At 48.6% G+C, this 23,568-nt stretch overlaps 1 protein-coding gene across 2 annotated transcripts in view; it reads right to left on the bottom strand.

Annotated features, from left to right (window-relative positions):
• AXIN1 (axin 1) overlaps window positions 1-23,568 on the bottom strand; it is a 56,508-nt gene that overhangs the window by 18,664 nt on the left and 14,276 nt on the right. For both annotated transcript variants that reach the window (XM_058570501.1, XM_058570502.1), the window contains exon 3: window positions 3,047-3,187. In XM_058570501.1, the coding sequence (XP_058426484.1) occupies window positions 3,047-3,187 (141 nt within the window). The remainder of the gene's footprint in view (window positions 1-3,046; window positions 3,188-23,568) is intronic.

Genomic DNA, 23,568 nt, shown 5'->3' with positions numbered 1-23,568 from the left:
GCACTGCCCATGGTGGGGTCCCCAGTACCCCACGTCTCAGGGCTGAGGTACTGCCAGAGCAGTGCCCTTCTCACCTGACAGCAGGATGCACACACGCAGCCACAATTCTGACTTCAGTTTATTTACGGCTGCCCAGCCAAGAGAAGCCGCCGCCTTGCCCCTCAGTGCCCAGGCCACAGTGCCTGGTGTGTTCTGGCCCACGTCCCAGGCAGCCGCATGCCCACCAGCTCGGCAGCTTTGTTGGCAGGCAGGCGGCAACATTCTCCTCTTAAGATCACAGGCCTTGGAGCCCAGTCTGGATGGAAAGGGCACACTTTGGTTTAGAGCAGGGCTGAGAGAGGCTGTGATGGCCTCTCTCTCCTGTAACTGCCTCAGGGCCCTGCTGTCAGGGCACCAGCGGGGTGCTGCAGCGCAGCTGGCTCAGCCATCAGGGGGCGGGGGCGCAGGCGCTCAGGAGGTAGACGTCAAGAACAAGTGAATCACTCGCGTTGAAAACATCTTTACCTGCCCCCAGGGTTTTGTTACATGCCCCTGAGCCACCAACTGTTTGTTTCTCCTGTACTTTGACAGGCACTTAAAACTTCTGCGCCTCTGTGGATCAGGCCTGTGCTCAGACGTCAGGACCACAGTCGACAGACTAGTCAGCTAGCCCGGTGCTTCTGCAGTGGGGCTGAGGCACTGGGTGCAGCTGCCCCCAACAGAAATAATTCAGATGAAACACACAATCCTATATTTTGCCTCTGACATATATTTAAACATCTGTCATGATTTTACATTCTAAATTCTTGACTAGTCCTACATTTCTTAGTCTCAGTGTAAACCAAGATGAATAGAATATCAGGAAAAAAAGATATTTTTAAAATTTTAGATCCTCCCTTTAGCAAACATATGTCCTTTCCTTGGAGAGCATTAAGAGACTTCGAGAAAACTTCATGGGCACATTAATTTTAACAGAGTTTTGGGGAAGAGGAAAACCAGATGCTACAAATGCATGATTTCGTGCTGCCAGCTGCTCGTGGGGGCTGTGGCGGGCTGTGTGGGCTGCAGGGGACTGTGGGGGGTGCAGGGGGTTGTGGGGGCTGCAGGGGGCTGTGGTGGGCTATGTGGGGCTGCAGGGGGCTGTGTGGGGCTGCGGGGCGCTGCAATCATTTTACACGATACTTTATATTCATGGCAGATACTGTTTGAAACACCAGTATTTTTTTGTGTGTGTGAGGAAGATCAGCGCTGAGCTAACATCCATGCCAATCCTCCTCGTTTTGCTGAGGAAGGCTGGCCCTGGGATAAAGCCGTGCACATCTTCCTCCACTTTATGTGGGACGCCGCCACAGCATGGCCTGACAAGCGGTGCGTCAGTGCGCGCCCAGGATCCGAACCTGGGCTGCCAGCAGCAGAGCGCACACACTTAATCGCTACACCACGGGGCCGGCCCCGAAACTCCAGTATTTTCAAACAAGAAGTTGCTAGAAACATGTCAACATTTTATCTTAAAGATTCAAAATAAAGGAGAATGAAACGATCGATGAGATATACCCCACACAGAAGCTTGACCTAAGGGACAGATCGGTCTGGTGAGGTGTGGTCACTGAAGGGGCAAAGAGAAAGAACCCAACAAACACAGCGCTGGGGGCTGGCTGACTCTGGTTCAGAACAGCACGTGAGATCCTATTCGTACGTTAAATTGGAAGAACGCTTAAAGACATAGCAGATGAAAGGTACAAACTATAAAAACAGTATATAAAGCAGGACCGCAATTTAAAAATGTGTTCACCTACAAAAAGACGGGTTTAGGAGCCCTTTTTTTTTCTTATTTAAACCTGTCTGACTCCCCAAACTTTTTACATAAAGAAACAAGCTGGGTGAGGAAGAAGTCCCCGGTGACCAGCTGACAGCTGCTGCCCCACCAGCTAGGAGTCCTGGCTGTGCCCCCACAGGTCTCATGGGGAAAAGACGCTGGTGGACGGCTGTGGGCAGGCTCACACCTGCTCGTCATCACAGCCAAAGGCTTCCTGCTGCCCTAATGCTGATGGAGGGCGCCCAGGGGTCAGCCCCCAGGCCCAGGCCTTGGCCCTGGGCAGAAACTTCCCATCAGTGGTGGTCAGACAGCAAATGGCGTATGGACCAAAAGCTGGGCAAGTCTGATATTCATGGCAGCCCAGTCAAGACCCCAAATGACCTCAAGGGCTGTACGGGCAACACCCTGATGTAACAAGAGAGCGTTCTACACTTTCAAACTTCTAATGTGCACCTGGGTCCAAAAAGCCACCTGCTAATGCCAAGGAGAAGGTGTCAGAAACAGGCACTTTCCCTCAAAGGGAGGGCTTCCCTGGAGAGGATGATGAAAAAATAAGGTCCGCTGTCCCCAACAAGGGATGTGGAGGCTCAGTGTGGCTCTATGTGGTCACCAAGGCCTCTCGGGGACACACAGCCCTGGGAGCTGTCCCTGAAACATCCGGGCACTGGAGCCAGCACGGAACCAGCTGTGTTGACTTCCCCTCTTGCTCCTGTCTCCCTGTCCCCCCACACTGAGTAGATGACAGGGACTCCTGACCTGATATGACAGTTTCTGGATTAAAAAAGGTGACAAGCCCAGAGCAGCATCAACAAGAAACATATCCACACAGCAACGCAGTCTTTCAGGGACGGGGCTGGTGTCACCAGCTCCTGGGCAGGCAGCCAACCCACTTGGTCGCCTAGCTTTAAAGTGAACCCCAAGACAATGAAAACCAAAGAGAAAATCAGAACCTAAGCACTCTAGCCTCAGCAGCTCTGGACTTTGCTTCAACTTCACCCCTTGGTTTTCCCCTTTCAAAGGCTCCAGCACCCTTGGCCTTGGAGAGAAGCAACTAAGGCAAAACTCAGTTCTAGCCTGCGCTAGGATCGTCAACAACTCTTCCTGCAGTGCAGCTTGTCTACATCAGACGCACTAACATCGAGTTGCAGGGAGGACGACGAAACCTTGTCTATGAAGAGAAAGCCCCAGCTGGGACTGGCACGGGCTGCCATGCTCCAAGGGGGCTGCACTTGCCCAGGCAGGGGGACTCACACGCTGCTGTCGGTGAGGGACAGGCTGTCGGCGTCGCTGGACAGGCTCTGCTGCTCACTGTCGTTGGCGCTGGTGGCTGGGGCGAGGGCGTAGCCGGAGTTGACATAGTAGGGGTTGACGGGCTCCCGCCAGGATCCATACCTGCAAACAAGGAGGGCACGTGAGCAGTAGTCCCACAACGTTCTCTCACATTAATCCACATTTTCAGAATCATCTGGATAATACACCTTCCTAATATATGAAGTAGAAATGCAAACAATTCACAAAAAAGAGCAAAAAGGGCCGGCATCTCCATGCTGCCTCCTGCTCCACTGCTCTTCCCAGAGGGATTGGTTAAGCCCTGGGCATCTTCCAGATCTTTCCTCTGTATTTAGGGAGACATGCAGTGAATACACACAATCATCTGGGTTTGAGTTTTCAGGCACATGACTAGAAACGGGACCTGGTTGTTCTGTTCTTTCTTCTTCTTTTTTTTTTTTAATTTTTTTTTTTATTTTTTTATTTTTTATTTTTTCCCCCAAAGCCCCAGTAGATAGTTGTATGTCATAGCTGCACATCCTTCTAGTTGCTGTATGTGGGACGCAGCCTCAGCATGGCCAGAGAAGCGGTGCGTCGGTGCGCGCCCGGGATCCGAACTCAGGCCACTAGCAGCGGAGCACGCACACTTAACCACTAAGCCACTGGGCCGGCCCTGTTCTTTCTTCTTCTAAAGAGCACTGCTTACAGACCGACTTGCTGCAAAGCAAGCCCAGTGTCACCAGCAGCAGCAGCACTGGTGCTGGTTCTCACAAGAGCCTGACGACACAGTAGGTCACGACACCGTCCTGGAGCCGGCCAGGACCCTTGTGCACAAGTCTAAGTGCCCCAGGACGGAACGTGGGGACGGCAGGTGAAGGCATGTGTGGGTTTAACAGAGGCTGTCACATGCCCTCCGGTCACTTCCTACCAGGAGCAGTGGCCATCCCTGGGTGGCACTCACCGCCACTTGAGTTTGCATTTTCCTGATTAATGTCAGGCTGGCAGTTTTGGGTGTCATTTAAGTTTCTTCCTCTTTATCTGTTCATACCTTTCGTCCACTTTCTGTTGGGCTGTTTATGAGTTTCGTAGTGACTTACACAAGTCTTTAAACACTCTTACTATTTACCTCTGGTTATATACGCAAAAAACATTTTCTCCCTAAACGTCACTTTGCTTTTTTAACTTTGTTTATGTTGATTTTGGTTACACAAAAGTTTTTTATTTCTACGAAATGGGATTTACCAATCTTTTCCTTCATAGATTCTTTTTTTTTTGAGGAAGATTAGCCCTGAGCTAACATCTGTTGCCAATCCTCCTCTTTTTGCTGAGGAAGACTGGCCTTGGGCTAACATCCGTGCCCATCTTCATTTACTTTATATGGGACGCCACCACAGCATGGCTTGACAAGCGGTGCGTCGGTGCGCCCTGGGATCCGGGCCTGCAAACCCCGGGACGCCGCAGCGGAGCGCGCGCACTTTACTGCGGCGCCACTGGGCCAGCCTCGCTTTTTTATATCTTACATAGGCAGTCCTTCTTCATTCCAACACTATAAATATGTTCTACTTTTCTTCAAATGCTTCAATAATTCTTTTTAATTCAGATCTTTACCTGAAATGTGTGTGTAGAATCTACCTCACTCCTTTGCACTGACGTGGAGAGCCAGCTGTCAGCACCACATACTGAACAATCGTTCTTGTCCTGAGTAATTTTAAATCCACTCCCTCGTACCTTAACCTCCCTCACATGTGCCCACCTAGTCTGGGGTCCACACTGTCCTACTGATCCATGCCTCAGCTCTACCGACCTTGCACTGCTGTCACGACAGTGTGTTCTTTTTTTTTCCCCCTTTTCTCCCCAAAGCCCCAGTAGATAGTTGTACGTCACAGGTGCACATCCTTCTAGTTGCTGTATGTGCGACGCCACCTCAGCATGGCTGGACAAGCGGTGCGTCGGTGCGCGCCCGGGGTTCCGAACCCAGGCCGCCAATATCGAAGCACGCGCACTTAACCACTAAGCCACGGGGCCGGCCCCTCGACAGTGTGTTCTGACACCTCCTCCTCTTCCCAAAGACTGGCCTTGAAGAGCAACATCTGTCAGGTCTCCATAGTTCACGGTGAAAGTGGGAAATCACTAAGAGGCCCCCTGAAGGCAATGACGTGATGGGGGCCCATCACGCCTGTGTAGGTGGCTGGAGTACCCGTGTCAAATGCTCAGTAATTTGCACTCTCGGCCCTAGTCATGGGCCCCCCAAGCTCCAGCCTCACTTCTGATTAGAGCATGGCTGCAAACAGTCCTCGAGCACTCGCCATATTCATGAACAACAGCCTGCGCTGACTGCCGGGGACCTGGAATGAATGAGTCACCTCGTCCCTTGGACTTCAGTGTCCTCGGTGCAGAAAGAGGGGAAACCTGATAGTTTCTAAGGCAACAGAACCCCTTGTGGACCCCAATGCCCGCTGAACAGAACCTTCTGGAAGCCCTGATTCGTGCTGTGCACATGCAGGAAAAGGCACTCTAACAAGATGGCAGGACCAGGCACCTCGGTATCTTGGACACCCACCACGCAGGATGTGTGGGGCTGGGCTGGGCCAGGCAGTGTGGCTGGAAGAGAGGCCCCAGCGAGCAGGGCCACCTTCCCCAGGGCCTCGGCCCCCGCATTCCTGGATGGAGCAGCACCTGAGGCCACAAACACGAAAACAGTGCCAGCCACGATGCCCCTCTTATTCCAGCCATCAAAGCCACAGCAGTGGACGGTGACGCAGCCACGTAACTAACCTGCTAGCTCAGAAAGCAGGTGCTCATGGTCCCCGCTCCATATTGGGGTCGATGCTCAGAGGGCCAGTCACTGTCCAACACCACACTGTCTCTCTGACCCACCCGCTACAGCCTGAGGGCATCCCTGGAGGCAACCACCGCGTTCCAGCCACGGGAGGGCAGCGGCAGGGCAGCGGCAGGGCTGCGAAGGCTCTCAGGAATGCATCCCGTCTAAAGGCTTACAGGAGGGAGGGGACTCTTCAGAGGCTCGGACACCTGTCCCCAGATCCTGTGTTTGTTTATGCCTCCTCGTCTAGACTATACCTGACACGGAGCAGACGAGATGACATGAGTATGCAATGTCACACTCTTTGTTTTAAGTATCATAAACTATTATTTTTAAATGACACTGTTATTCCTCTGGTACTTAAAAAATAAAACCACACATAGTGTCACCATAACAACCAGTGCACTGTATTCAGATCACAGGCTAAGGGCTAAACTGTTTTTCAGTTTCCCTGTTACTTTTTTTTTTTTCTTGTGAGGAAGATTAGCCTTGAGCTAACATCCTTTGCCAATCCTCCTCTTTTTGCTGAGGAAGACTGGCCCTGGGCTAACATCCACGCCCATCTTCCTCTACTTTATATGGGACGCCGCCGCAGCATGGCTTGACAAGCGGAGCGTCAGTGCGCGCCTGGGATCTGAACCTGCAAACCCCGGGGCCACCAAAGTGGAGCACATGCACTTAACTGCTACTACGTCCGGCTGGCCCCTATCTGTTACATTTAAGGAATATTAAACTTTGGCAACTTTGTATAAACATCCATTTGGTCAAACAAACAAAAAAAAAGGAACTCAAATTAAAGGAAAAAAACCGTTCTTAGCACAGAGGCCCGAGCTCACAATGCACACTGAGGAGCATGGGGGTCCTGTGCTCTGCAGCCCGCACACCCACACGCACCCACCTTCACCCTCCCCCAGTGTGGCGAGAACCACGTCCAGCAGGACCCAGCCTTCGACTTCCATGCATCCAGACGGTCTGCCTTCCTCCTCTGATAGGTCCCAGGTGTGTCTTTCACATGTATAGAAAATCCATCGTTAAGGCAATAAGCAGGAAAAACATGGATTCTGAATTTTCTATAGCCCCCATCACAGAGCAAACCCCATTATGCGCATGAGCTCCAAGTTCAGACGACAAAGGGAAGAGAGAAGAAACAGCCAGATGAGAGAGAAGAACAGAGAGGAGGAGGAGCCGCCAGTTATCCATTTACCTGTTTAAAGTTCTAGACAGTGAAGACAGCTCTTGAGACTGAGACCGTGAGCGCCCAGCTCCTGCTGGGGGAACAGACACCGCTGGGCCTTCACTGCAGGCTAATGCGACACAGAAAGTTCTGGCCAACGATGTGTGAGAGGAAATGTCATGTAGGGGACTCCAGGACGACTCCCTACAAGACAGTGGGGAACCGGGGGCATGTGGGTGCATGTGCACATGTGTGCATGTGTGTGCTAGTGTGCAAACACCCGCACAGAGACAGGCACAGATGCAGCAAACTTATGAGGTGGTGCATCTAGGGAAACTTTCAATTTTCCTGCAGCTTCCAAAGATCTCAGAACAAAACCTCGATGGGACCCACACAAGCACATCTCTGTGCTGCATGCTCTCTTTGTTGCTGTCTGCAGGACTTGCGTTGTTCATCTTTTCACATTAAACCCCTCTATATTCTAGGGGCCGGCCCCGTGGCTTAGTGGTTAAGCGTGCGTGCTCCGCTACTGGCAGCCCGGGTTCGGATCCCAGGCACGCACTGACGCACTGCTTGTCTGGCCATGCTGAGGCGGCGTCCCAGACACAGCAACTAGAAGGATGTGCAACTGTGACATACAACTATCTACTGGGGCTTTGGGGAGAAAAAGAGAAAAAAAAAAAAGAAAAGAGGAGGATTGGCAATAGATGTTAGCTCAGGGCCTGACTTCCTCAGCAAAAAGAGGAGGACTGGCATGGATGTTAGCTCAGGGCTGATCTTCCTCACACACACACAAAAAATTTCTATATTCTTTTACTTTTGTGTCTTTTGTAAGCAGCCAGCCTTTTAAAATCCACTTTGACAATTTTCCTTTCAATCAGATCATTTGGTCCTGCTGCATGTGGTGTGACTACTGAGAGGGCGGGTCCACCATCCTAACATTTGTTCCCTCTGTATTTGGTGTGACCACTGAGAGGGTGGGTCCACCATCCTATCATTTGGTCTCTCTGCATTTGGTGTGACTACCGAGGGTGGGGGTCCACCATCCTATCATTTGGTCCTGCTGCATGTGATGTGACTACTGAGAGGGCGGGTCCACCATCCTAACATTTGTTCCCTCTGTATTTGGTGTGACTGAGAGGGTGGGTCCACCATCCTATCATCTACTTTGTTTGTCCCATCTCTTCTGTTTCCTTTTGTTCTTCTGGAATACTTTTTATTTTCCATCCCCTCCCCCTAATAAAGTAACCCTTTTACTATTCTTTCGTGCTTCCTGTAAAGATTACAACAGGTACCCTTGATGTATCAAAGTCCAATTAGCTGCATTTTCCCTCCTCCCACGGAAGACAAGGTTGGAATTCACTCCATTCCCCTCCCTCACACACTGACGTGCCATCATTGTCCTGTATTTGAGTTCTCTGTATGTCTTACACCCCACAGGACATCGTTAGTATTGTTTTACCCCATCGACAGTCACCTAGAGTTCCACACAACTTTGCTCTTTCCTTCCCATGTCAGGGAGTTTCCACTGGAGAGCATTTTCTTTCTGCCTGAAGAACATCCTTAAATATCTCCTTTAGTAAGCAGCTGCTGGTGATGACTTTCTCAGTGTTTGTCTACCTGAAGCTGTCTTTATTTCCGCTTCATTTTGAAGGGCATTTTCACTGGACTGGAATTCAAGGTTGGTAGTTCCTTTTGATTTCTAGGTAACCCTTGTACACTATTGGTGGGAATGGAAAATGGTGCAGCCATTATGGAACACAGTATGGCAGTTCCAAAAAATTAAAACAGAATTACCTTAGATCCAGCAATTCCACCTCTTGGTACATGTCCAGAAGAATTGAAAGCAGGGTCTTAGAGAGACATTTGTACACCCAGGCACTTGAAAATGTCGCTCACTGTTACCAACTTCTCCACCTGCCGCTCCCTGGAAGGTGACGAGGTGCCAGCCCCACCCGCCTACCCCACTGTGGCCACTGGCGCTAGGTTCTCAGGCTGGCCAACGGCTCCTCCGCCCACCCTAGCGCTTAAGGCCGGAGAGCCACATCAATCCCTCACTGTAACTCACCTTGGCTTGCTCCCCGCGCTGGAGCCCTGAAACACCACAGACCAAGCGCAGCAGGCAGCCCAACACTGACACACTACTAATAACCGAAAGGCCAAACTCTGATTTCCTCCCCTGTCCAGTCACGGCCTCAGAGTCATTGTTATCTTCCAAGGTCTAGGCCATGACTGCACACTGATTGCCATGTGTCTTCAGTCTCCTCTACACTGGGGTGGCTCCTCAGTCTTCATCCTTCCCGACCATGACCTTCTCATGAGTGAAGGCCAGTTATCCTGGAGAACGTCCCTGTGTCCTCGGGGTGAGGTTCGTATCAGGCGTTTTTGGCGGATGGACAAAAGTGACGCCACAGAAGTGATGCAGCATCCCATCAAGAAGAACGCCATGCTGGGTGATCCCGATACTGGTAGCAAACCAAGTGCCTGCCAAGTTTTCCCACTCTAAATTTATTATTTTTCTTCATAATTAACAGGTAATTTGTAGGGGGATACTTTGAGACTATATACAAATTCTGTTAACTCCCAATAATTTTCTAAGTCCATCATTTGATCTTTATTTATTAGCTGGCATTCTACTGTAAGGAAGAATTTCCCTCCGCCTGCATTTATTTACGTGTGGATTCTCAGATTCTTATTTTCTCCAGTGGGTTATAATCCATTCCTTTCATTTCTGCTCATACCCAAGCATCGCCCCATCGGTCTGTGAACACCTCAAGGATACAAGACAATGTGATAAAAAACGAGAGAGAGAAAGCCACGGGGATCCCTGCAGAAGGCAGCTGGGTGGGTTTGGAGAGACTCGACAAGCGAACGACCTGCCCCTTCCTGAGGGCTGGCCTTAATCTTTCAGACCAGCTCCTGCCCGAGCCTGGAGCCCACGCCTGACCTCAGTTAAGGGACTAACCTCAGCTACGTTCCCACCATAGGACCCTTCCCCCCTGCCATATCCAGGGAGGGCTCTGGCACTAGAAAGGCAAGGGACAGTCACTGAGCAGACAGAAGCCATGGACACAACTGCCGCTGGCTTCCAGAAACGTAAACTGAGGCGCGTGGCTGGGGACACACGGCCATCATCACCTCAGGGACAAGGGGAATAGGCATGAACTGCACAAGAGGACTGAACACCGCACACAGCAAAGAGCCTGAGTGCACAGTCAGCCCACGGAGGCCCAGCCCACGGGGTGCCAAATACAACATCCCCAGACCCTCCACACTGACCAACAGCTGCCACGGGGTAGAGACTTTCGGCCAAGCGTCAGAGGGTGGTTCTTGATCCTATGATGGATCAGCATAAGTACACAGCCACCTCACCAAGGATTCCATTACATCAAGTCTATCTTCCTGTCTGGTCCTTCCTGAGCATCCTGGGGAGGAGGGTGCTGGCGTGGACACATGTACCAGGAGGGGCTGGAAAGATGCTCAGGAAACGAGCAGTCATCGGAAGGACACTCAGGCACAAGGCACCACTTAGCAGACAGTCCTCGGGTGCAGTCTGCAGGGACCCCGTGGCTGCGTCATGACGAGCAGCTTCCAGATTGACTCGTAAACAGCATCCGGCCAGATTTTATGGATAAACAGAAGCTTGACAAAAACAACTGGAAATAATGTCAGTAGAAGGTTACAGTATGAGATCACAAAGTCACCAACTACACATTAGCTCATGAGACATACAAATACATTTACGTGATAGCTATTTTGACAAGACAAGTAATAATTTACACTAGAAACATAACGACCGTCCATGTTATTCACTTCATCTCCACAAAACCACCAAAGGGAAGAGGCATCCATGGAGCCCAGATGCTGCCAGGGTGGTCATCAGTCTGCACCCACGGAGCCAGCAGACAGGGCAGGCGAGAACACCAAGTGTGTGTCACCAAGCAATCTCCAGCCGAAAGCAGCTTCCGATGACACCAGCCCTTCCCCAGAGCCTGGTCCTCACTGAGACCCAAGTGACAGCACTCATGTGCATGAGCCCACACCCGTCACGACCCATGGAAGCAAACAGCTGGGCTCTGCCCAAGCCTTTAGGGAAATGGATACTGCTGTGCCCTCCGGTCCTAAAAGCCTAGTTCTCTTAGATGAAGGTACGTAAACTGCTTTTTTAAAAACAGCTTTACTGAAGGGTGACACACAACACACTGCACATAATTAAAGCATACAACGTGATAAGTTCTGACGTATGTCTACACCTATGAAACCGTCACCGTGACCAAGACAATGAATGCAGCCATCACCCCAAAGTTTCCTTGTGCCCCTCTGTAATTCCTCTGCTAGTCCCCTACTCCCACCTCTGTCCCTAGAGGTTAGTTTGTATTTTCTAGAATTCTATATAAATGGCACCACACAGGGAGCACATGCTCTCTTTTGTCTGGCTTCTTTCACCAGGCACTGCGATCCTGAGATCCACGCAGGCTGCTGCCCTATCAATCAGTCTGTCCCTTTCACACCGAGTGGTATTCTGTAGCACGGAGGCCCCACGGCTTGTTTTTCCATCTGCCTTGCAGCGGCCACCTGGGTTGTTCCTAGAATTGGGCGGAGCACACCTCCCACAGTAACCGCTCGCCTGTGCACAGCACTTCACAGCTGGCAAAGACCAGTAGCCTCCCCACTCTTTCTCTTTACCAACAGGAGGGAGTGTGAGTCTAGACCAAAGCTGGGCAGGGGGCTGCCAGACCAGAGCTCTTGCTACCACCCTCAAGGAGCCGACAGCTGAGTGAGAAGGTCACCATGCAAACCCAGAGAGACACCACAGCCTTGGGACAGGGCTCCACCCAGTATCCATGTGTCACTCAGAGGCCCAGCCCTTCGGAAGAGGAGAGGAGGGGCTGGGTTCCTCACAAAGCAACTCGCTCCCACAGCTCCGTCTTCTCACACTACAGAGGCGTCCAAACCACAAGGAAATGACCAAGACAAAGGCGCCAGAACGGTTAGGCTGGACATTCCCTCATTTCAAATACACCTCTGTACAAAACGTAGGGCACTGACCCACAGGTAAGGTGTGCTTTCATGTTTCTTTGAGCGGTAGCAACAGTTCAAGTACATGTTGCCCACACTCACACACAGATACCATTACTTATAAAAACAAATAACTTACCTCTCCATCCAAAGGTCAAAAAGTTTACACTAGGGCCGGCCTAGCAGCATAGTGGTTAGCTTCGCGCACTCGGTTTCAGCGGCCCGTGGCTCGCAGGTTCGGATCCTGGGCGCGCACCAACGCACAGCTTGTCAAGCCATGCTGTGGTGGCATCCCATATAAAATAGAGGAAGATGGGCACGGATGTTAGCCCAGGGCCAATCTTCCTCGGCAAAAAGAGGAGGATTGGCAGATGTTAGCTCAGGGCTAATCTTCCCCACACACACAAAAAATGAAATCAGGCCAATGTCAGCTATAAAAATCTCTATTTTACTTCCTCCAAGCAAAATCAGGAATTTGGCCTCTATGCAAACGCTCAGCCAAAGTTAACAGCACCCTCCACCGAGTCCCTGCACGCCCCCACTCATACACCCCTTGTGAGCTCTACTCAGATGACAGAGACTCAGGGTCACCACTGGGGGCAGGAACAGGCAGATGTCAGGGCTGAACCGACAGGTTCCCACTCACACAGGGACCACAGGGCCCTTGCTGCCTCTCTGATAAAGCGCCGAGATAACTTGCGATGGGACGGTACAAAAGGCTGAGAGGACCAGTCAACCGGTGGCACCCGGTGGGAGCCTCCTGCTCGGCTACCATGTTGGTCACCTTCTGGTTTCTCACTCCTGCAGGACTTTATTTATTTTTATTACATGGCTGGTGCACCCTGCCCAATGAACCCCGCCGTGCACCACGGTGAATGAACTCTGAATTGCACAACACATCAAAGGCCCTTCATGGTCAACACCCAACAATAAGATGGCAGGACGCATGTTCTGTGGAACAGGCACAGCACAGACTGGACTGCATGGCCGCTGGGTGGCCACTCGCACTTGCTTCCCCCAGAGGCGGACAACGGAGGACCCTGGCTCTAGAGAGTCCCGCTCACCACGACTTGCCAGCTACTGACCATGGGGAAGTCGCCATTCTTCCCCTGCCAAGTGGAACCACAACAGTCAATTCTTTATAAGGGTTCCAAGCGTCTTAAGGAACGAGCACCCCCAAAGTGCTTGCCGAGGGTAGGCATATGGTGCAGAAAGCCCTCGACATACACCGGCAACCACGTTGTCCTGGCATGCGTCCCTCCCATCGAGCAGGAGAAGGACTGAGTGGTAAAAGCTGCAGGTCACAGTTAAATCCCACGATTCCAACTTTCCATGAGTTGATACAAGCACACAACAAATGAGATTCAAGGCTCTAGGGTCAGAAGAACATCACACTCGCGGGAGCCCAAGCCTCAGGACCCGGAAAGGCATGCAGCTTCACAGGAGAGAGGGACGGCAGGGGGTCCCACCTCGCATCATTTTCTTTTCGCCACAATTCTTTTATGTAGCTAGCTATGCTACTCACACCACTAACTCTCTAAAATAACTGAAGATACACCATGTGGGGGGAAAAAAGACGATATATGTGCCAAGACGACTCTAGAAGGATCTAGATAGAGCAGTGCTCTCTCTGAGCAATGGGATATCAGATCATTTTTTGCTTATCCATATTTTCTAATTTTCCTGCACAAATGTATTTCTTACATAACGCCGACAATAATATGTCTCTGTACATTATCTCTGCAGAGCAGTTATGAAATGTATGGAACGATATATATGAAGAGCACTTTGAAAATTAAAAAGCACTATACAGAAGCGACTTGTGGAACTTACTAGTGAGAGCTCAAACACAGTGAGTCAACAAAACTAGAGACCTCGTTCCTCTCTGCTCAGCAGATCAATCAGCTTTACCCTGCTCACTGCCGGTTTCCTGGGTGTCAGAAGTCCCTTCAAGGGCCTGGACTTATACAAATGTTTCACATGAGATTTTTAGGTTCACATGGATCTGATGAAGAGGAACTTATGTGGTAGTGTTTAAAAAGTGGACAAGAAATGTTTTACAGAATCTGCCATCATGATTTTTAATGAATTGTTCTCATTGCAATGAAGGGGTCAGCCTGCATGCAGCACTGCTCTCCCCTGCAGACCCCAACCCCTCACTCCAGCCTTGACCCTCAAACAGGAGCTCCAAGGAATTTACCAGTTCCAAAGAAGAAGTGCCAATCACACTTCACAAATTCAAACAGTCACAGCTGCAAGAGACATTTAGAAGTGACGACTCCTAACAAACTGTGGGCAATCTGAGTAATTTACCAAGATGCTATCTGCACCTATCCCTCTGAGGACCATCAAATACGAACTAGAGAACCACAGGAGACTCCACACATGGGCCTGCTGATTTCAAAATGGCAGACCACGTGTCAGAGTCACAACCTCTTTAACATAGGTCTGAATCAGTCAATAACCCAAAATGAGATGCAGATGCTTAAAATCCCAATCTCAATCCCAAGATTCCACACAACTCTGGTAAGACCAGTTCTCAGTGTTGAAGCTACCAGACCAAAACACTGACTTGAAAAACATGGCTTGTTGAAACTAAAAAAACATACACTTATGAATCTAGCCAAGGTCAAAATTCTGTTCTTAAAACAGTATGATTTATTCCCTTGAAGTAACTCAGAAGCCTCAGTTCACCCTCTTTACTTCATAACTCCATCAGGTAATTCTCAAAACCTTCTCCAAACTGACAGCTCGCCTGAGAGCCCCAACACCCGTGGGAAGCTCATGCGCAGTGTCCGACTCTGAGCACGTGGAAGAAGCCTCTGTGCAGAAAGCAAAAACCTGAGGGAGGAAGAGGAAATCTTTAGGAACTTTGTTTTTATGAGAGTTGTTTGATTTTTCTGCTTACAAGTTTTCTTTCACAATGTTTCAAAAGGATTTTCTTTTTAAAGGAGTTTCACTTTATCCAAATTAACTTAACACGACCACATTATGAGAAAGCCCAACTACACAGGACTTACCAAACGTTTTTCTACACGTACAGAGAAGGTACAGCGATAACCGGGACGTGTGAGAACAGATGGCCTGGGCTGCTTTTATCTGCCAGTCTTTCTGTTCACCATGGAAATGCTTTGTCTTTCAAGTATCTCCAACACAATTCCACATAACACCATAAAACTTTACATTCCAAAGCGAATGGAATTTCAAAGAGTCACAGCACAAATCTGACATTCCTTCAGTTCTGTTCCCTCCATCACTGGGATCTCCACGAGGCAGGCCTCTGCCCAGGCCTAACCCCGGCCCGACTACTGTCTCAGAGCCAGCTCCAGGCCTCGTGGGCCCTGCTCAACACCGCCATGTCCACGGCTGTGGATGCAGAGGCCACCCTGAGGGTGAGGCGTGGCCACACGCTGGGAACCCAAGGACCAACAGAGGGGAGCTCCAGGTGGGGCTCCAGCACAGGTGCGCCATGGGCCTTGTTTTCTACCCCCCAGCGACAGTGTCAGTGACGTGGGCTCAAATCGTCTGAAAACTTGGTTAGCCTGCCGAGGAGAGCTGATCGCTGGGCACAGCCCTTCCTGTGCGGCCTGCACTCGTTTCCTGATAGTGTGTTCCTATCGTTCATGGTGTGTTCCTCGTTCAGGCCAGTTAGTTATGCTCACCCTCTTCCTCAGTAACGAACTCAGCCACTAATGCACCCAGGCACCTCTGTCACAGGGCAACGGGGCAAATACACCCAGGTGGATAAAAGAAGTGTAATGCAAAACACAAAGAAAATCCTGAAAATGTGTACAGTAACTAGTAAAATCATCTTTATGCCTGAAAAATGAATATATACACAATAGATCTAGAGTTTATACTCAACGTATACCATATCCTGTGTGATTGACCTAATTTTTTAGGTCACATCCATTTCTCATAAGAAAATTCCTATTTTAAAATGTATTAAGTATTAGAAATAAAGAATATGTTCATATTAATTTGTACATGCAAAAAGACATCTGGAAGGACACACAATAAGTTACTCAGATGATTTACCTCTACGTGGTGAGTCCTGGCTGGGCAGGGAGGCAAAAGTGTTGAGAGGGAAGGGAGGGGGTTCAGTCCTTTGAAAACATTTGAGTTTTGCAGCCCACGGAGCATCTCCTTCAACTTCCACTCGACAACCACAGATCACTGCCACTGCCTTTGACGCAGGCAGTGGAAGGAACACCACCGAAGAGCACAGCTCTCAGGACAAGTAACACGGACCATCTAAAGCACATCCAGAGAACCAGGGACACCTATTGGCAACCACTCCTCTCTTCACAGACTTTCTTGACTCCTATTTTAAAACCACACGACAGGGGCCGGCCCGGTGGCTTAGCGGTTAAGTGCGTGTGCTCCGCTGCTGGTGGCCCGGGTTTGGATCCCGGGCGCGCACCGACGCACCCCTTCTCTGGCCATGCTGAGGCCGCGTCCCACATACAGCAACTAGAATGATGTGCAACTGTGACATACAACTATCTACTGGGGCTTTGGGGGAAAAATAAATAAATAAAATTATAAAAAAAAAAAACACACGACAGAGCCATCGAACACAAGGGCCCCTTGAAATCTAGCTCTAAACAAACAGCTGACACGTAAAATACAGTGACCTTGACTTCTGCTTGCACACCAAACCACCTGCAAGAACAACTAGAAAAAAACGTTTTGATCTATTTAAAGGCAGCAGAGAGCTACCAAGGCAATGAGGTCTTAAGGGGCCAAAATATGAGAGAAAAAGGGAAAACAGAGGCAAGCCTAACCTCTGGGCCCACTTTACTCCTTGAGCTTCTCAAGCAGTGACTCAGAGGCTGAGAATATGAGGAGAACTTGCAGGATTCTTAAGTGGGTGCTCTGAGCAGGCAAAGAGGTGAGCCCTGGTGAAGACCCCAATGGGCTACATACTCCGAGAAGGGACGCATCTGAGCCCAACCAGCCTTCCTAAAGACTAACGCCCAGTGTCCCGTCAGACTGGCTCCTGCTTGGAGCACGGTGATGTGTCCCCACACTAAAGGCCAGTCAGAAGCAAAAGTAAAACCTCACTGGAGGAAAATGTGATCAGGAACTTCAAACGATCTCAAAATTTTTCATATACAATGTCTGGTATTCAATAAAAAACTGCCCAGCATACCAGGAGACAAGACCAAATGACTGAAAAACAAGAGAAAAACAGACAATGGGAACAGAATCGCGAAATATCCCCATTTTGAAATTTTAGGACATTAAAATATATGTGATTAATGGGTTCAATAAGTTATAAGACAAGCTGGAGAGTCTGAGCAGAGAATTAGAAATTTAAAAAAAAGAATCAAACGAACACATGAAGTTAAGAACTCAACAGACAGGCTAATAGTAGAGCACATACAACTGAAGAGAAATGAGTGAACCAGGAGATAGGTCTGGAAAATATCCATACTACACACAGTGAGGAAAAAAGGACAGAAAGGACTGAAGAGGCTTACAGAACAGGGAGGTCTAATGTACAAGCGACTGGACTCCCAGAAGGAGAGAGAGAAGAGAACAGGAGCAACACCTGAAGAGCTGATGACTGAGAACTTTCCCAAATCATGACAGTCATCAAGCCACAGATTCAGAAGCACTTCCAACCCCAAGAAAGATAAACACCCACCACAGTAAAACTTCAGTATTTCACCAAAGACAGAGGAAAATCTTAACAGTGGCACCAAAAAATGACAAATTACCTTCGAATGTGCAGCAGTAAGACTGACACTTGACTTCTCCACAGAACAACAGGGCCACAGGACAATGGGATGGCGGCTGAAAGGAAGCGGCCACCCCAGAGCTCTACAGCCATCAGGAGCATTCCTCAACAGTTACAGGGAAATAGAGACATTCCCAGAAAACTGAGAATGCATCACCAGCAAATTGACACCAAAAGAAATACTAGAGTTCCACCTGTAGAAGAAAAATGATCCCAAATGGGAGCTTAGAGAAGCAGGAAGGAATAAAAAGAAATGGAAAGAGTAAATATTTGAGTAAGTCTAAATGATTAGTGACTACATAAAAATAATGATTATGTCTTGTGGAATTTAAAATACATATACAAATAAAATAAACAACAACTGCAAAAAGAGCACTGTGGGGTAGGTAATAGGTAATTAGTGTTAATTTAACCGTAAGTCTTTGCATTTTCTGGTAAGTGATGAAAGAACCAACCCTCATTATACCTGAATGGGTCAAGGATGCATGCTGTAATCTCTAGAGCAACCACTTAAAAAGCAGTACATAGATGTGTAACAAGCTGACAGAGGGGAAATTTGAATAATAAAAAACATTCAGTTAACCCAAAAGAAAGCAAGAAAGGAGAGAGAGGTGGAACAAATAGAACATAAATACTAGGAGACAGCTTTAAATCCAAACATATTGGTAATTACATCAAATATAAATCAACTAAATGTGCCAATTAAAAGTAGATAACATAGGGGCCAGCCCCGTGGTGTAGCGGTTAAGTGCATGCGCTCCGCTGCTGGCGGCCCGGGTTCGGATCCCGGGCGCGCACCGACACACCACTTGCCAGGCCATGCTGTGGCGGCGTCCCATATAGAGTGGAGGAAGATCGGCATGGGTGTTAGCTCAGGGCCAGTCTTCCCTCAACAAAAAGAGGAGGATTGGCATGGATGTTAGCTCAGGGCTGATCTTGCTTGCGCGCGTGCGCACACACACAAAATAAATAAATAAATATTTTTTAAAAAATTAGATAATATGGATTTTTAAAAAACTAACCATATCCAGCTTATAAGAGAAATAAGTTAAATATAAGAATATAAAAGAGTTGAAAATACGGGGCCGGCCCCATGGCATAGTAATTAAGTTTGGTGTGCTCAGCGTTGGCAGCTCAGGTTTGCGGGTTTGGATCCCGGGTGTGGACCTACACCACTTGTCAGCCATGCTGTGGCAGCAACCCATATAAAAAATAGAGGAAGACTGGCAACAGATGTTAGCTCAGGGCAAATCCTCCTCAGCAAAAAAAAAAAAGTTGAAAACAAAAGATTGGGGAATACATAAACCATGCAAATACTAATAAAAGGAAGTTGGGGTAGCTATGCCAACATCAGACAAAGTAGATTTTAATTTAATTAATTAATTAATTTTTTCCCCCAGAGCCCCAGTAGATAGTTGTATGGCATAGCTGCATATCCTTCTAGTTGCTGTATGTGGGACGCGGCCTCAGCATGGCCAGAGAAGCGGTGCATTGGTGGGCGCCAGGGATCCGAACCCGGGCTGCCAGAGTCGGAGCGTGCGCACTTAACCGCTAAGCCACGGGGCCAGCTTCTAGCTTTAAAGCAAGAAGCATTATTAGATACAAAGAGAGAGATTTCATAATAATAAAAAAGTCAATCCACAGGAATATATAACCACTCTAAATCTGTATGCATATAAAACTATGGACTCAAAACACATACAGCAAAACCTGACAGAAATAAAACAAGATACAGACAAATCCACATTCATAACGAGAGATTTTAGCCAATAAATTCAGCCTCAACATTCATTAGTAGTGGCACGACTGAAATATATAAGCCATAGCGTGGTTCTGTACACTTAACAAAAGGAACCAGACAGGGCCAGCCCCGTCACCTAGTGGTTAAGCCCAGCACGTTCCGCTTCAGCGGCCCAGGTTTGGTTCCCAGGTGCAGACCTACACCACTCATCTGTCAGTGGCCATGCTCTGGCAGCTCACATACAAAAAAAAAAGAGAAAGATTGGCAGCACATGTTAGCTCAGGGTGAATCTTCCTCAGCAAAAAAAAAAAAAGGAATCAGATAGAATCTCACACTTTATCTGATTTTTTAAAAAACTATCTACTTCTTTATCAAAAGTGAGAGGCCCAAAAAGGTAAAATCAACACAGAAGTGGCTCCTGGCTATGACTATAAGTCACAGTGCAAGCCACAGCCTCCTTAATAAAAGATGGAACCCCAAGAAGATGCCGTGAGCGTCACGGCTCAAGAGCCAAAGCCAACCAATTCTGCAAGTCTGGCAAGTATTTTCTAACAGCTGGAGTCACTTCAAGTCAACACATACACACTCACCAAGAGCAGACCTGCAAGACACTATCTTAAGCAAAAGGATACAAATAAGACAAGACATAGCCCCTTCTCAAAGGGCTTTAAGTTGTTTAAAGCTAAATGTGAAAGTCATTTCAATATGATTTTACCATCTTCCACTACAACTCGGGTCACCAGTAGCCTCCACGTTGCAAAACTGAATGACGGTCAGTCCCCACCTATTGGCAGCGTTTGACAGCTAATCATTCCATCATTCTTGACACACTTTCTCTAGTTGGCTTCCCAGAGGCCACACTACACTGCTTTCCCCGTGCCTCACCGGCCGGGTCTTCTCAGCCCCCTTGTTGCTTCTTCCCGCCTCAAACTCTCAGCAGTGGAGGGTTGCTCGACCCTCCTTTCCTCTGTCCACATTCACTCAGCGAGGATCTCCACAAGGCTCACGGCTCACCATCTACACACTCATGACCTGAGACAGAGACCCAGGCGGAAGCTGCAGTGGCTTTTATAAGGCAGGCTCAGAAACGTGAAATCACCTCTCTGAGCGCCTCTCCTCTTAGCCTCTCTTCGCCCCTCTGCCCCAGCCATGCTGCCCTTCTAGCCTTTCCCTCTGCCCAGAATCATCTGCCTCCAGGACACAGTTTGCTCTCTCACCTTCTTCAGGTTTTGCTCCAAAGTCACCCTCCTGAATGAGACCCTCTCTGACAACTCTTGTTAAAACCGCAAGGCCCCCTCTGCCCCTTACTGTCCTTCTCCACCTCATACTTCACCACAGTACTTGTCACCATCTGAAACACTCGGTATTTCACTCACTTTTCACCCTGTATCTCTCCCTGTTGAAACGTAAGCTCCCGGAGGGGAGGGGTTTTCATCTGCTTTGTTCACTGGTGGATCTCCAGCTCCTAGAAGAGTATCTGGCACACTGAGGGCACTCGATGAACGAATGAATCTGCACTTCTGTCAATGTTCCTTTTAAAGGGGCAGCTGGGGGCCGGCGCTGTGGCGCAAGCAGTTAAGTGCGTGCGCTCCTCTGCAGTGGCCCGGGGTTCGCCAGTTCGGATCCCGGGCATGCACCGATGCACCGCTTCGCAAGCCATACTATGGCAGTGTCCCATATAAAGTGGAGGAAGATGGGCATGGATGTTAGCCCAGGGCGAGGCTTCCTCAGCAAAAAGAGGAGGATTGGCAGATGTTAGCTCAGGGCTGATCTTCCTCACCAAAAAAAAATTAAATAAAGGGGCAGCTGTACTGGGGACACACAGTGGAGAAAACATTTCCTCTCTGCTTAGACACGCTCTTCTTGGACACATGTGTGCCACACCACTGTCCTTTAGTCTCCTTTTGTTCTCCAAAACTCCAAAACCCTGTGATCATATAATAGTGTGTTATCAGGACAGGGATCAAATGTCCTCTCCGAGATGAACAAAGGGTCCTAAAGAAGATCCAATAAGAAAACCGAGACTCACACAGGAGGGAGAAACAGCACCCACATCTACCCCAAGACTCCAACCCTGCAGCTACGTGCTATCAGGCAAGCCTGACCTACAGAATCCACGGGCTCCTGAGAAGTTACATGTATGCATGTAATTTTTACTCACTAGTGATCTCAGAGCTACTAAAGGCACTCCAAAGTGAATTTTCATTAAAAAAGGAAGAATGGGGCTGGCCCAGTGACATAGTAGTTAAGTTCGCATGCTCCACTTCGGTGGCCCAGGGTTCCTGGGTTCAGATCCCAGGCATGGCCCTACACACCACTCATCAAGCCATGCTGTGGGCGGTGTCCCACATATAAAATAGAGGAAGACTGCCACGGATGTTAGCTCAGCGACAACCTTCCTCAGCAAAAAGAGGAAGATTGGCAACAGATGTTAGCTCAGGGCCAATCCTCCTCACCAAAAAAAAAAAAAAGAACCCTTTCACAATACTACCACCTCCAAATTATATATTTTATGGTAGTCACATCAGACTTCCCCTAAATAGACAGGCTCCACATCTCCTTTTCCTTCACAGACTTCTTCTCTTACTTTTGTATTTAAAAGAAGATAAGTTTTGCAAACTAGCCCTAGCTCTACAATCATAGAAACACAGGGCAGGCTTTCTCACACACACATGCAGACTTCTAGACAATGACCAGCCCTGCCTCCCTCCTGAGGGCAGGTAGGGGCACTACGTAAGAAACAGGAACTGTGTGAGGAACACTTCAGGGACAGGCAGACCCTCAGGGCCCTGTCCTCCCCACACCCAGCAGTCACAACTCTCCCTCACACAGCCCTCTAGGACACAGGAGAAATCATCTCCGTAAAACGAATATGAAAGACTCTGGATTTAGGGAAATCAGGTGCAGGAGAAGGCAGATATGGGGATTAGCACTGAAAACCAGGTAAAAGTTCGTACTCTCACCTGGGAAACCCCAAACTCCTTCACCTCTTCAGCTCCAGAGTCCAACAGCCAGCCCCACAACGAGATTGAAGCATCCCTCTCAGGGGAAGCAAATCACCCCAGAGAAAAGACCTACAGATACTGTCATTTGGGGATCCCCACACAAAAAAGGCAGCTGGCAGCCAGAACACTCCAAGTTCACCAGTCGCAAAGGCCGCCCCCCACGGCTTTCAGCCAGCGTCTCCAGGGCCTCCCTTGTCAACAAGAGGGAACAGCCAAGGATCATCATTTGGGTAAAGCTGCAAGAAAGGAAGACACAAACCAGAACAAACCCATAAGAAAGGAACTCAGAGGACACACACTGTACTATGCAGAAAGCAGGGTAAAATAATAATTAAGAAATTATAACTAACATCTCCAGAAAGATTTTTAAATGTTGATCCAGGAACAAAAAAGGATGACATTTTCTTTTTAGAGTGTATATTCAGAAAACAAGGGCAGGAAAAATTTAATAGAAAGATCTGAAAACGCAATAAAAAGAAATGTATAATAGAAGAAAAAGGGAGTTAAAATTTAAAGGCTCATTCCAGATGGTCCAACATCTTAATAATAGGAGCTCTAAAATGAGAAAACAGTGAAAATGGAAAATAGGAAATTATCAAAGTAACATTCAACAAATTCCCAGAATTGAAGGACTAGTTTCTTCAGCACAATGAAAAGAAAAAGCCCCAGAGCAAGACACAGCCCTATGAAAGAGCACTGCTGTGAAAGACACCCAGAAACACTGAGAGAGGAAAGTCACGTTCACGGAATGTAAACAGAATGGCGTCTGGCCTCTCCACTACAACTCCCGAAACAGAAGACGGTGGTGCTAATCCTTTCACTTTCTGAGGGAAATGCCGCCAATCTAGAATCCTAAACCCAACCAATCTCGCCTTCAAGTATGTTCAGCATCAGCACCACACAGCAGCCAGAAGAGCAACCATTTCAAGTGGAGTGGGAATAGGAAAGTTCTAGGAGACATGCGTCTTGGGGAAAAAAATAGTTTATCTGACAAGTTT

Source organism: Diceros bicornis, chromosome 26 (assembly GCF_020826845.1).
Source record: "Diceros bicornis minor isolate mBicDic1 chromosome 26, mDicBic1.mat.cur, whole genome shotgun sequence".
Classification (NCBI taxonomy): Eukaryota; Metazoa; Chordata; class Mammalia; order Perissodactyla; family Rhinocerotidae; genus Diceros; species Diceros bicornis.
This window is presented reverse-complemented; position numbering and strand designations above follow the sequence as displayed.